At 37.4% G+C, this 15,169-nt stretch overlaps 1 protein-coding gene across 2 annotated transcripts in view; it reads left to right on the forward strand.

Moving 5' to 3' along the window:
* Positions 1–15,169, forward strand: part of LOC120420950 (uncharacterized) — a 107,828-nt gene that overhangs the window by 45,300 nt on the left and 47,359 nt on the right. For both annotated transcript variants that reach the window (XM_039584085.2, XM_052710323.1), the window contains one exon: positions 12,668–12,757. In XM_039584085.2, the coding sequence (XP_039440019.1) occupies positions 12,668–12,757 (90 nt within the window). The remainder of the gene's footprint in view (positions 1–12,667; positions 12,758–15,169) is intronic.

The following is a 15,169-nucleotide window of genomic DNA, read 5'->3' on the forward strand; positions in this document are numbered from 1 at the left end:
GCTGCTGACCTTCAGAGCACTGCTGTAAGTGGGACCGGTTGGATTCAACAAAATTGAGTCATTAACTAAAACAGGACTGGAAACAGTGGCGTAGCTATTATAGATAAAGAAAAGTGCAGTTGAGTCACTTATAATATCATGGAAAATATTTGTCACCTTTATTATGGTTCATGATTTTAAATCAAAAATATTTTTATTTTAAGAATTTTCAAAAATCAAAATAACTGTTAAAAAAATTGAATACGATCGCAAAATTAAGATTCTTGGAATTGATTAAAAAAAAAGATTCAAAATTGAAATTACTAGCCATAATTTCAACAATGTAACAATTTAACAATTTAACAATTTAACAATTTAACAATTTAACAATTTAACAATTTAACAATTTAACAATTTAACAATTTAACAATTTAACAATTTAACAATTTAACAATTTAACAATTTAACAATTTAACACTTTAACAATTTAACAATTTAACAATTTAACAATTTAACAATTTAACAATTTAACAATTTAACAATTTAACAATTTAACAATTTAACAATTTAACAATTTAACAATTTAACAATTTAACAATTTAACAATTTAACAATTTAACAATTTAACAATTTAACAATTTAACAATTTAACAATTTAACAATTTAACAATTTAACAATTTAACAATTAAACAATTTAACAATTTAACAATTTAACAATTTAACAATTTAACAATTTAACAATTTAACAATTTAACAATTTAACAATTTAACAATTTAACAATTTAACAATTTAACAATTTAACAATTTAACAATTTAACAATTTAACAATTTAACAATTTAACAATTTAACAATTTAACAATTTAACAATTTAACAATTTAACAATTTAACAATTTAACAATTTAACAATTTAACAATTTAACAATTTAACAATTTAACAATTTAACAATTTAACAATTTAACAATTTAACAATTTAACAATTTAACAATTTAACAATTTAACAATTTAACAATTTAACAATTTAACAATTTCACAATTTCACAATTTCACAATTTAACAATTTAACAATTTAGCAATTTGATAATTTAACGATTGAACAATTTAACAATTTAACTTCTTTGTCATAAGTATTAAAACAATTTTCACTTATTTAGCCAGTTCAAAACTGGATGTAAATCTGATCATGAATTTAAGTCCAAAATTCATTTCAACTCCACAAATCCTCCTTTGAACTCCCCTGTACTCCAGCTCTCAACTTCAATCCCGCAAACAACCGACGCCCTGTGACGTTGTAATGGCACAGCATTGCAGATAAATCGACACAATTATATCGTGGTGGATTGGACCCCTGTCTCAGTTTGGCTGTCAGTGCTTTACCTCTCGAGACGGATCTCTCTCGCGCGCACTCGCGGACAAATTACCGGAAAGGCCTTCACCGAGCTCCGAAAGCTTGGACTGCGATCCGAGTGCATCCTGTGCCCAGGTCGTTGCGTGCTGGATTCAATTAAGTCGGATAACAACGCGGCTCGTGTCCGACATTTAGCAATTTGGCATCGCAATGAGATTTTTCCACGTGGTTCAAGTTGAAGGATGTTCACTGATCTATGACTAAAAGTTAGTCGGTTCAGGAACTTCTCACCGAAGCTACCGCCAATTTCCGAATGACACATTCATTACAGCCAGCCGCGACCTCGCGCGGTTCCGCGGAATGGGATATTTACCGTTTTTATTACCCGGGTAATAACTGTCGACCTGGAGGACCTGGCCCCTACCACACCGCCGTGTCTTCCCAGTTCCAATCGCTATCGCAATCGCGATGAATCATCGCGAAGCAATAAAAAACTACAATAATCACCATTGATTTTCCACGTGGATGTACGGGGTCGTTCAGCAGAGAGCGAGAGAGAGAGAACAAAAATGTGCACACACACACACACAATTCAATAACTCAAACGTGAACAATCAGACGAACAAATAAATCCGACTGGAAACAAAACAAAATGCAATGCCCCACTGACGACTCCCATTGCAATAAGCTGAGTGAGTCTATAAATGAACAGATAAATTACCGTTTTGTCTGGTTCTAGCGTAGTTTTTGCCTCACCCCCCGGCCCTGCTCACTACTAGAAGTAGTTCTAGAAGGGTGTAGAATTACGTAAAGCAGTAGAAATTTATTGAAATTTGCAGCATCCGAGATTGTGGATGCTTCAAAAGGACATACTTCTAAATTTTTGACTTAAATTTTGTATTTTAATTTAACAAAAAATAAGTTATAGAGCTCACTTTTTATAATTTAATTTTCACTATGAATTATTAAAACAGGTAAGTCATACAAAGGACAACGTACCCTTCCTCTAGTTACGAGACAAACATGCATTTGCGCAGTAATTGTTTGCTGATTGTAGCCGTACTGTCGAGGGGCCACCAATGTGGTAAAATTGCTTACTTACTTACAGAAAAAATACTCAAATCAATCTGTTATACATGCTCAAAGCAAATGTTTCTATTAATTTTTTCAATTTAACCTCTCAGAACTGTCAGAAATATTTTTGCCGCTCAGACAAACGGACGCAAAACTGTTTTCAAAAAACATCAATCAACAATATAACGCTCAATTTTATTTTTTCAGAAACTCACCACGGTTATTTCTAATTCACCACTGCTCATTTCTAGCGTTTGACAGCTGATTTAAACTGTTGCATTTTGTGCAGTTCGCTCGATGACAACTAGATGGCACTAGTGAGCGATGATTGATGATTTTTTTGATAAATCTATTCGATGATTTCCGTCTGTTTGACTGTGACTGAACTGTTTTGCCTTCCTAACTGAGGTAAGGCTATAATCCTGCTCTAAAAATGAACTTCGTATAAAAACGTCGTAGACCCACCTTCATGTATACATATCGACTCAGAATCGAAAACTGAACAAATGTCTGTGTGTATGTGTGTGTGTATGTGTGTGTGTATGTATGTATGTGACCAACAAACTAGCTCATGTTTCTCGGCACTGGCTGAACCGATTTGACCCGAACTTGTTGCATTTGACTTGGTTTAGGGTCCCATAGATCGAGTTTTATACAGATTGAAGTTTCGATAAGTAGTTCAAAAGTTATGTATAAAAATGTGTTTTCACATATATCCTGATCTCACTTAAATGTATGTAAACTATGTCCGGATCCATCATCCGACCCATCGTTGGTTAGGTTATCAAAAGACCTTTCCATCGAGTCCAAAACATAGGAGATCTGGCAACCCTGTCTCGAGATATGGCCACTTAAGTGATATTGATATACTTTTTGGAAGCCGGATCTCACTTAAATGTATGTAAACTATGTCCGGATCCACTATCCGACCCATCGTTAGTTAGGTTATCAAAAGACCTTTCCATCGAGTCCACAACATTGAAGATCTGGCAACCCTGTCTCGAGATATGGCCATTTAAGTGATATTTATGTACTTTTTGGAAGCCGGATCTCACTTAAATGTATGTAAACTATGTCCGGATCCACCATCTGACCCATCGTTGGTTAGGTTATCAAAAGACCTTTCCATCGAGTCCAAAACATAGAAGATCTGGCAACCCTGTCTCGAGATGTGGCCACTTAAGTGATATTCATGTACTTTTTGGAAGCCGGATCTCACTTAAATGCATGTAAGCTATGTCCGGGTCCATCATCCGACCCATCGTTGGTTAGGTTATCAAAAAACCTTTCCAACGAGTCCAAAACATTGAAGATCTGGCAACCCTGTCTCAAGATATGACCACTTAAGTGATATTGATGTACTTTTTGGAAGCCGGATCTCACTTAAATGTATGTAAACTATGTCCGGATCCACCATCCGACCCATCGTTGGTTAGGTTATCAAAAGACCTTTCCATCGAGTCCAAAACATAGGAGATCTGGCAACCCTGTCTCGAGATATGGCCACTTAAGTGATATTGATATACTTTTTGGAAGCCGGATCTCACTTAAATGTATGTAAACTATGTCCGGATCCACCTTCCGACCCATCGTTAGTTAGGTTATCAAAAGACCTTTCCATCGAGTCCACAACATTGAAGATCTGGCAACCCTGTCTCGAGATATGGCCACTTAAGTGATATTTATGTACTTTTTGGAAGCCGGATCTCACTTAAATGTATGTAAACTATGTCCGGATCCACCATCCGACCCATCGTTGGTTAGGTTATCAAAAGACCTTTCCATCGAGTCCAAAACATAGAAGATCTGGCAACCCTGTCTCGAGATGTGGCCACTTAAGTGATATTCATGTACTTTTTGGAAGCCGGATCTCACTTAAATGCATGTAAACTATGTCCGGGTCCATCATCCGACCCATCGTTGGTTAGGTTATCAAAAAACCTTTCCAACGAGTCCAAAACATTGAAGATCTGGCAACCCTGTCTCGAGATATGGCCATTTAAGTGATATTTATGTACTTTTTGGAAGCCGGATCTCACTTAAATGTATGTAAACTATGTCCGGATCCACCATCCGACCCATCGTTGGTTAGGTTATCAAAAGACCTTTCCATCGAGTCCAAAACATAGAAGATCTGGCAACCCTGTCTCGAGATATGGCCATTTAAGTGATATTTATGTACTTTTTGGAAGCCGGATCTCACTTAAATGTATGTAAACTATGTCCGGATCCACCATCCGACCCATCGTTGGTTAGGTTATCAAAAGACCTTTCCATCGAGTCCAAAACATAGAAGATCTGGCAACCCTGTCTCGAGATATGGCCACTTAAGTGATATTTATGTACTTTTTGGAAGCCGGATCTCACTTAAATGTATGTAAACTATGTCCGGATCCACCATCCGACCCATCGTTGGTTAGGTTATCAAAAGACCTTTCCATCGAGTCCAAAACATTGAAGATCTGGCAACCCTGTCTCGAGATATGGCCACTTAAGTGATATTTATGTACTTTTTGGAAGCCGGATCTCACTTAAATGTATGTAAACTATGTCCGGATCCACCATCCGACCCATCGTTGGTTAGGTTATCAAAAGACCTTTCCATCGAGTCCACAACATTGAAGATCTGGCAACCCTGTCTCGAGATATGGCCATTTAAGTGATATTTATGTACTTTTTGGATGCCGGATCTCACTTAAATGTATGTAAACTATGTCCGGATCCACCATCCGACCCATCGTTGGTTAGGTTATCAAAAGACCTTTCCATCGAGTCCACAACATTGAAGATCTGGCAACCCTGTCTCGAGATATGGCCACTTAAGTGATATTTATGTACTTTTTGGAAGCCGGATCTCACTTAAATGTATGTAAACTATGTCCGGATCCACCATCCGACCCATCGTTGGTTAGGTTATCAAAAGACCTTTCCATCGAGTCCAAAACATAGAAGATCTGGCAACCCTGTCTCGAGATATGGCCACTTAAGTGATATTGATGTACTTTTTGGAAGCCGGATCTCACTTAAATGTATGTAAACTATGTCCGGATCCACTATCCGACCCATCGTTGGTTAGGTTATCAAAAGACCTTTCCATCGAGTCCACAACATTGAAGATCTGGCAACCCTGTCTCGAGATATGGCCACTTAAGTGATATTTATGTACTTTTTGGAAGCCGGATCTCACTTAAATGTATGTAAACTATGTCCGGATCCACCATCTGACCCATCGTTGGTTAGGTTATCAAAAGACCTTTCCATCGAGTCCAAAACATAGAAGATCTGGCAACCCTGTCTCGAGATGTGGCCACTTAAGTGATATTGATGTACTTTTTGGAAGCCGGATCTCACTTAAATGTATGTAAACTATGTCCGGGTCCATCATCCGACCCATCGTTGGTTAGGTTATCAAAAAACCTTTCCAACGAGTCCAAAACATTGAAGATCTGGCAACCCTGTCTCGAGATATGACCACTTAAGTGATATTGATGTACTTTTTGGAAGCCGGATCTCACTTAAATGTATGTAAACTATGTCCGGATCCACCATCCGACCCATCGTTGGTTAGGTTATCAAAAGACCTTTCCATCGAGTCCAAAACATAGGAGATCTGGCAACCCTGTCTCGAGATATGGCCACTTAAGTGATATTGATATACTTTTTGGAAGCCGGATCTCACTTAAATGTATGTAAACTATGTCCGGATCCACCATCCGACCCATCGTTAGTTAGGTTATCAAAAGACCTTTCCATCGAGTCCACAACATTGAAGATCTGGCAACCCTGTCTCGAGATATGGCCATTTAAGTGATATTTATGTACTTTTTGGAAGCCGGATCTCACTTAAATGTATGTAAACTATGTCCGGATCCACCATCCGACCCATCGTTGGTTAGGTTATCAAAAGACCTTTCCATCGAGTCCAAAACATAGAAGATCTGGCAACCCTGTCTCGAGATGTGGCCACTTAAGTGATATTCATGTACTTTTTGGAAGCCGGATCTCACTTAAATGCATGTAAACTATGTCCGGGTCCATCATCCGACCCATCGTTGGTTAGGTTATCAAAAAACCTTTCCAACGAGTCCAAAACATTGAAGATCTGGCAACCCTGTCTCGGGATATGGCCATTTAAGTGATATTTATGTACTTTTTGGAAGCCGGATCTCACGTAAATGTATGTAAACTATGTCCGGATCCACCATCCGACCCATCGTTTGTTAGGTTATCAAAAGACCTTTCCATCGAGTCCAAAACATAGGAGATCTGGCAACCCTGTCTCGAGATATGGCCATTTAAGTGATATTTATGTACTTTTTGGAAGCCGGATCTCACGTAAATGTATGTAAACTATGTCCGGATCCACCATCCGACCCATCGTTGGTTTGGTTATCAAAAGACCTTTCCATCGAGTCCAAAACATAGAAGATCTGGCAAACCTGTCTCGAGATATGGCCACTTAAGTGATATTTATGTACTTTTTGGAAGCCGGATCTCACGTAAATGTATGTAAACTATGTCCGGATCCACCATCCGACCCATCGTTGGTTAGGTTATCAAAAGACCTTTCCATCGAGTCCACAACATTGAAGATCTGGCAACCCTGTCTCGGGATATGGCCATTTAAGTGATATTTATGTACTTTTTGGAAGCCGGATCTCACGTAAATGTATGTAAACTATGTCCGGATCCACCATCCGACCCATCGTTTGTTAGGTTATCAAAAGACCTTTCCATCGAGTCCACAACATTGAAGATCTGGCAACCCTGTCTCGGGATATGGCCATTTAAGTGATATTTATGTACTTTTTGGAAGCCGGATCTCACGTAAATGTATGTAAACTATGTCCGGATCCACCATCCGACCCATCGTTTGTTAGGTTATCAAAAGACCTTTCCATCGAGTCCACAACATTGAAGATCTGGCAACCCTGTCTCGAGATATGGCCATTTAAGTGATATTTATGTACTTTTTGGATGCCGGATCTCACTTAAATGTATGTAAACTATGTCCGGATCCACCATCCGACCCATCGTTGGTTTGGTTATCAAAAGACCTTTCCATCGAGTCCAAAACATAGAAGATCTGGCAAACCTGTCTCGAGATATGGCCACTTAAGTGATATTTATGTACTTTTTGGAAGCCGGATCTCACGTAAATGTATGTAAACTATGTCCGGATCCACCATCCGACCCATCGTTTGTTAGGTTATCAAAAGACCTTTCCATCGAGTCCTTAACATTGAAGATCTGGCAACCCTGTCTCGAGATATGGCCATTTAAGTGATATTTATGTACTTTTTGGATGCCGGATCTCACGTAAATGTATGTAAACTATGTCCGGATCCACCATCCGACCCATCGTTTGTTAGGTTATCAAAAGACCTTTCCATCGAGTCCACAACATTGAAGATCTGGCAACCCTGTCTCGAGATATGGCCATTTAAGTGATATTTATGTACTTTTTGGATGCCGGATCTCACGTAAATGTATGTAAACTATGTCCGGATCCACCATCCGACCCATCGTTGGTTTGGTTATCAAAAGACCTTTCCATCGAGTCCAAAACATAGAAGATCTGGCAAACCTGTCTCGAGATATGGCCACTTAAGTGATATTGATATACTTTTTGGAAGCCGGATCTCACTTAAATGTATGTAAACTATGTCCGGATCCACCTTCCGACCCATCGTTGGTTAGGTTATCAAAAAACCTTTCCAACGAGTCCAAAACATTGAAGATCTGGCAACCCTGTCTCGGGATATGGCCATTTAAGTGATATTTATGTACTTTTTGGAAGCCGGATCTCACGTAAATGTATGTAAACTATGTCCGGATCCACCATCCGACCCATCGTTTGTTAGGTTATCAAAAGACCTTTCCATCGAGTCCACAACATTGAAGATCTGGCAACCCTGTCTCGAGATATGGCCATTTAAGTGATATTTATGTACTTTTTGGATGCCGGATCTCACTTAAATGTATGTAAACTATGTCCGGATCCACCATCCGACCCATCGTTGGTTTGGTTATCAAAAGACCTTTCCATCGAGTCCAAAACATAGAAGATCTGGCAAACCTGTCTCGAGATATGGCCACTTAAGTGATATTTATGTTCTTTTTTTAATCCAGATCTAAAAAATAGATGAAATTTGTGTACAGCCATTGATGGTAATGAGTGAGGAAGGCTCCAACCACATAGGTGGATTAAGTTAGTTTTTTTTAAGTAAAATAATACTGAAAACCTATATTCTTGAAATTATCTCTTTCAAGGCACAAATCGTACCACCCCTCGTCACTCCGTTGATATGAGTGGCAAATTTGCCCATGAGAACTTTATGGGAATTTCCCCAAAACAGAAATAAATCTCAAATTGCTCGTTCGAATGATGAATAAACGTAGGTACTCGACGACGATATACAGTTTTGCAAGGCAGAGTCAAACACACGGAGGGGCTTAATATATTATTTGCATCGCATTATGGTGCAATTGGAGGTAAATAAAAACGCGAATCCGAACGGCAAACAATCCCATCTCAGCTGAGCAGAGCAGCGCAGAGGGGTAGGACAAAATAAACAATAATCGATTATCGAATCGCGAATGTGATGTGATTTTGCGATGTTTTGTCTTTCTTTATTTCTTCTCTTGAATTTTACGCTGTCTTTATAGCTACAGATTTGCTTGTTTTAGCTGTTTTCGTCGTACTGAGCCAGGATTGCTTTATTGCGAATCGATCCCAATCGGTGTGGGAAACGGCTTGTTCGAACTGGATCGGAACGTGATACTTTGCAGTGTGTGCGAAGTGTTGTTATTTGATTTGACACTTTTGGAACCATGAATTGTGGTCGCCTAGACGTCAGGAATATTTCAATGCAATCAATAGTGACAATTATTTTTATTGTAAACAGCAAGTTATTTCTCAAAAATTTCATTTATTTATTTTTGAAAATCTAACCCTGAGATATCGTCAGTTAAAATATGATAGTTTATTAAAAGACAGTAAAATAAATCTCTTGGTTTTACAAATTTTAACTTTAAGAGGTTAGGTATATCTCAGTAACTAGCAATCCGATCAACAAAGTCTGTTAAAATTTTTAGGAAATTTTCTTATCGTTTCAAAAATATTTTTGCTGGGGCACTTTACCTTCAAACTATATTAAACAACAATTTAAAAAAACAAAGTTTTTTTTTGTTTTTTTCTTAACTTATTTTTATTAGGTCCTTTTAGGTGCTGTGACCAGGTTGGGACCGAGGATCAGTAAAACAATATATACAAAAAAAAACTCCTTAAATTCCATACTTGGAGATCATGTAACTGACGAGGGTTACTTGGTCCAAGCGGGTCTTGCAGGTCTTGAACCTGCCGATGTACTCGGAGAAAATCCCCCACAGCTCAGCCGAACTGTAGAGTACCTCCCCGGCTTCCTTCTCCGAAAAAAAAACAAAGCTTCAAAAATACCTATTCACTTGCGAGCACAAATCTCTCACCATTTCCCACCGTTTGTCACTTCAATTCCAACCGCTACTGAATACTCTCCCTTCGCTCTCCCTCTCACCCCAATCGGGTAGTACAGAGAATGGCTCAGAGAGACCGATTGCGCTAAGTCACTCAAAGCTGACTCAAAAAATTTTGCGATCGTCTTTGTTTTGATCAGGGTCATTCTTCGCCAACTCACACTGCAGTTGCCCCTTTTCGATTTCCGTGAAACTTTGCTCTAAGGGTAATTTTGGTCCATGATCACGAATCCGAGGTCCATTTTTGTGACGATGGGATGGTATGATGACCCCTTTAATTTTTCCGGGTTTTTTTAAGACACGTTTTTCAATGATTTATAGGTTGAAACCGTGAAGAGATAGAAGAAATGTTAAATTGGACGCCCAAGTAGCGTAATCGAAATTTCGAAAAAAAAGCATCTTTCATCAAAAAAAGTTTGAAAAAATCGCTTCTTTTTCCTGTTACTCAACTGTAAAAAGAGACATTTCATTTATTGTAAAATTTAATGTACTTTTTGAATCTGAAATTACCCAGAGAGGTATTTTTCCATTGAGAGCAAAAATGATCATTTTAAAAGATTAGGCCGTTGCAAATATTTTTCAAAGTTTATGTCGCCCCCCTTCCTTAAAAATTAGTTAGTTCAAAAATCAGGGGGCAGAAAAAAAATATTCCTAAAACTGGAAAATTTCAAAGGAAATAGGAGTTTTATCAACTCAAAACCATCGATGCATTAATTATCATGTTTAGCTTTTTTGAGCTCGTTCGAAAATATTTTGATCTTTTATGAAATTACAATGCAAAAACTTTTTTTTTTTCGCACAAAAATAAACTTTTTGTCAATACATAAAAATTTTGAAACTTATGATTGCAAAACAACTGGACAGGTCAATAATGCATTTTAAAACACTTTTTACATTAAAATTTTGAAACCATGGCACAGCAGTTGCCCCGACCCCTCTTCGATTTGCGTGAAACTTTGTCCTAAGGGGTAACTTTTGTCCCTGATCACGAATCCGAGGTCCGTTTTTTGATATCTCGTGACGGAGGTGTGGTACGACCCCTTCCATTTTTGAACATGCAAAAAAAGAGGTGATTTTCAATAATTTGCAGCCTGAAACGGTGATGAGATAGAAATTTGGTGTCTAAAGGACTTTTATGTAAAATTAGACGCCCGATTTGATGGCGTACTCAGAATTCCGAAAAAATGTATTTTTCATCGAAAAAAACACTAAAATTTTATTAATAATTCTCCCATTTTCCGTTACTTGACTGTAAAAAATTTTGGAACTTGTCATTTTATCGGAAATTTAATGTACTATTTCGACTCTACATTGTCCCAGAAGGGTCTTTTTTCATTTAGAACAAAATTTTTCATGTTAAAATTTCGTGTTTTTTCTAACTTTGCAGGGTTATTTTTTAGAGTGTAACAATGTTCTACAAAGTTGTAGAGCAGACAATTACAAAAATTTTGATATACAGACATAAGGGGTTTGCTTATAAACATTACGAGTTATCGCGATTTTACGAAAAAAAGTTTTGAAAAAGTTGGTCGTCATCGATCATGGCCATTCATGGTCACCCGCGACAGACACGGACGACGAAACAAAGAGAAACGCAAAAAGTTCAACTTTTTTCAGTAAAATCACTGTAACTCGCCAATAGTTCATTTTAGTTTGAGGTCTTCATTGATTATTATGTAAAATTGTTCGGAGAACACGATGGTTATAAAATAAAACAATTAATAATATAAGGAATTGGTCAAAACTGAATTTTAAAAATTAAAACGTTAAAAAATAAAATTATTGGGCATTTAAGGGTGAAAATTTTTATTTTTATTAAATTCCTTGGACAATTTTCTATAAAATGCAACCCGTAGAAAGTCTTTTGCTCAAATAGTTGCAAAGTTATGATTAAAAGAAAAAAAAAGTTTTTTTTTGAAAATCGTCAAAAAAAGAGGGCAGTGCCAAAAATAGAGGGATGGTCCAATCAGCACCAAACTTGGGATTTCTGTTAACTATCGATAGATAAACGTTCCATCCAAGTTTGGTCCAAATCGGTGAAGGTCGAGTCCAAAAGTGTACTCAGTTGACCTGGAATGACGGATTTATATTTTTTTTACATCCAAATCAGTGTTAAATGAGTTCAATTATAAACCATTAGAATTTATAAAATAAAAACAATCCAAAGATCGTCAAAAAACCTTCCAAACTTTCAGTGTGTCAGCTGATATCTCCCCAATGCCAAAGCATTAAATTCGAGCGCTACCAAATGTGATCCCCGTCGCCTGATTGGTGACAGGCCGTGTGAAAATCGTTCACTTTCATCACGAATCCGGCGGCCTTGGCCCTGAGGGGGAGACTTCTCTTGACAAACAAATCCCCACCGAAGAAAGATCCCGACGGGGACGATAACCGATTTTTTTTGTGTGTTTGAGGTTATAAAGGCATGTTTGGCTTATTTGACAAAATTGTGTTAACATTATTTTTTTTTGTAAGAATAAACTCAATGGTTCTGAAAACTACAATATATTCACATGGGACAACAATGCGATCACCAGTCGGCAAACCCCCCGTTTGTTTTGTGATTGATCTGGCTTAAAATGTCTGGGAGGTGAGCGGATCACCTTTTAAGTGGCCGTAATTAATTTCTGCGTTTGTTTCTTATCTTCCCTGTCTTGATTTAGAGGTTTTTTCTTTCCTGATTTTTTGTTTCTTCTCATTTGAATTTTCAAGATTAAATAATCTAACTTTATTTTCTGTTTTGTTTTAGGCAATGTCCGGCTTCCTGATGATGTTAACACAAAATGGGAAGCTGCTTTACATTTCCGATAATGCTGCCGAGTACCTGGGACATTCGATGGTGAGCGATTTGAAATATTTTTATTTAAAAATATAAAAATATGGTAATTTGATGTTTAATCTTTCTTTAAGTGATGGAAAACAAATTCAATTGTTTTAATTTACTCAATCTCAATTCTTTCCTGTCCTTAAGTCACAACACTAACCTTCGAGTACTTCTTTCAACTTCTTGTACGCATCATGCCCCCCATTCGGACAGCTCCTAAAGAGCCTCTTAACCTCGGCTCATTTGCCGGACCTGGGGATGATTACCTATTTGGACCCCAGCTGGTGGTGTTCTCTCACGGCAGGACTCCCCCCAGACCTTGTGGGGCTGTCCGGCAAAATTGACAGCCCGCGAGAAGGTGTGAGAAAGATATCATCTTGAATTTTGCCCAAGCTGTGAGAAGGTAATTTGCGTTTGTGCGCAGAATGAAAAATGAACTGCGCGATGCATCTGGCGGGTGCATCCGGAATGAGGTCAAACTGGATGGACTTTTTGGACGGGGGACTAAACTGATGCTTAACTGATAGTTGCAAGAATGTAATTGATGCTGAGGATCACCGAGTTTTTTCTATAGTTATTTTTCTTTCAATTTTTATTTTAAAATATAAGTAATATATAATAAAACATATTTTTGTAAGTCTTCAGTTTTTTTTATTGTTTTTTTTTCTTATCTGCAATTGGTTTTGTATGTTCTTTTGACAACTGCTTTTTACCTTAGTAAGAAGAGTAAAATTATTGAATTTAGTTTATGTGACATTCAGTATTTATTTCACATGAATAAGAGATTTGATTAAAAACCAATTAAAATTTTACCAAAAAACGCTACTTTTATATCTGTTAGGTGAATTTGCTCAGTCACTTCGTTTTTTTTTATTTCCAAATGGTCTCTGCTTCTGGCGCGTAAATCAACTTTGAGCACTCGCGCGCCTTGCTTTTCTCTGTTTGATATGCATTAATTAACCCTTTCCCCCTCTCGCTCTCTCCAAATCCAAAATCCCTCCCATCAAAACCGTGGACTGCAAATATGAGAAGCAGCATTCGTTCGCGTTTGCCAACCTGTTCCCCGGGTGCTGTCATAATGCTCACTCAGGTGGAACAGCCATCAACTTCAGCTTCGCTCTTTATTTTCCCCACTTTTTTCCCTCTCATAAACAAAAAGAAAAAGGGAAAATTCATTTGAGAGCGAGAAAGAGTGTTGCGAGTTAAGCGGCACAAAATGAACATGTTTGCGCTGTAATTACCGCGTGATTTGCGCGCGCGCGCGTACGCAACCAACCTGAGTGAGAGAGAGCACGGGCATGTTTGTTTTAGCAATCACGGGAGGACAGCTTGTTGGAGATTTCTGACGCACTGGGCGGACGGACATGGGTACTGATGAGCTGCAAATCCTTTTCTGGATATGAGAGGTGGAATTCCGCTGGAATGGTTTAACCTATTTTGCAGTAATTAATCAGTTTTGAAATAGAACGCAGGCTAGTTACCACTCAAACAGCATCATTCTTTAAACAAGAAATCAACTCACAAAAAATTGTAAAATATTTTAAAGAATCAAAATAGAGCAACCCTTGTTTTTCGTAAAAGTAACGTCATGATTCGAAATCTGGACACTTAGTACAGTACCATATTATTTTTGTTATAGCTGGCAAAAAATCATGTAATAAGTTGGAAATGTAGAAATATCATAAGGATTTAGTATAAACAGTCAGTTTTAAGAGAATGCATGCATAATACGTCTTTTCTAACAATTTTTCATCAGAATTTGAAAATTAAAATGACTTGTTGTGCTTCGAATCCCGGACACTGTTAAAAAGCTGATTCGAAATCCGGACACTTTTGCTTCGAATTCCGGACACTTGATTTTGCTTATGAATCGCACAAATTTGGACTGAAATGTTAATGAATGGCATTCTTTAGGTCTCAAATAAGCTGTTAATATCAAAACAATCGATAGTTTATATAAAAAATGGCTAGAATTTAAAAAAATCCAAAACATAAATTTCTGCTTTGCCTTCCCCGTGCTTCAGACGCCTATGAAATATTTCCGTTGAAATGTTTCGCATTTTTGGTAAACTTATAATTTTATTTTACTCAATTGTTTTGACATTAACTGCAGCGTCCAAACAAACTTTAAATGAAAGTTGATGTTAGAATTCATCAAATAACACAGTTTTGACATTCATAATGCGAACTTATATCCAAATAATTCATAAAACAAGTTGAAGTGTCCGGGTTTCGAAGCGTCCGGGAATTCGAATCATGACGTTAGATCAGAGGTGCTCAAAGTTTTTGGAGGCCGGGCCAAATTTGAAACTCAAATAAGCTTGCGGGCCAAATTTACAGAAAATTCTTAGTAAAAAAAAATCAATATCGTTATTTTAATTTAAATGTTTTAATTTCTGTTATTTAAAAAAACTCAATTCAAAATAA

The sequence above is a fragment of the Culex pipiens genome, chromosome 3, assembly GCF_016801865.2.
Source record: "Culex pipiens pallens isolate TS chromosome 3, TS_CPP_V2, whole genome shotgun sequence".
In the NCBI taxonomy this organism is placed as follows: Eukaryota; Metazoa; Arthropoda; class Insecta; order Diptera; family Culicidae; genus Culex; species Culex pipiens.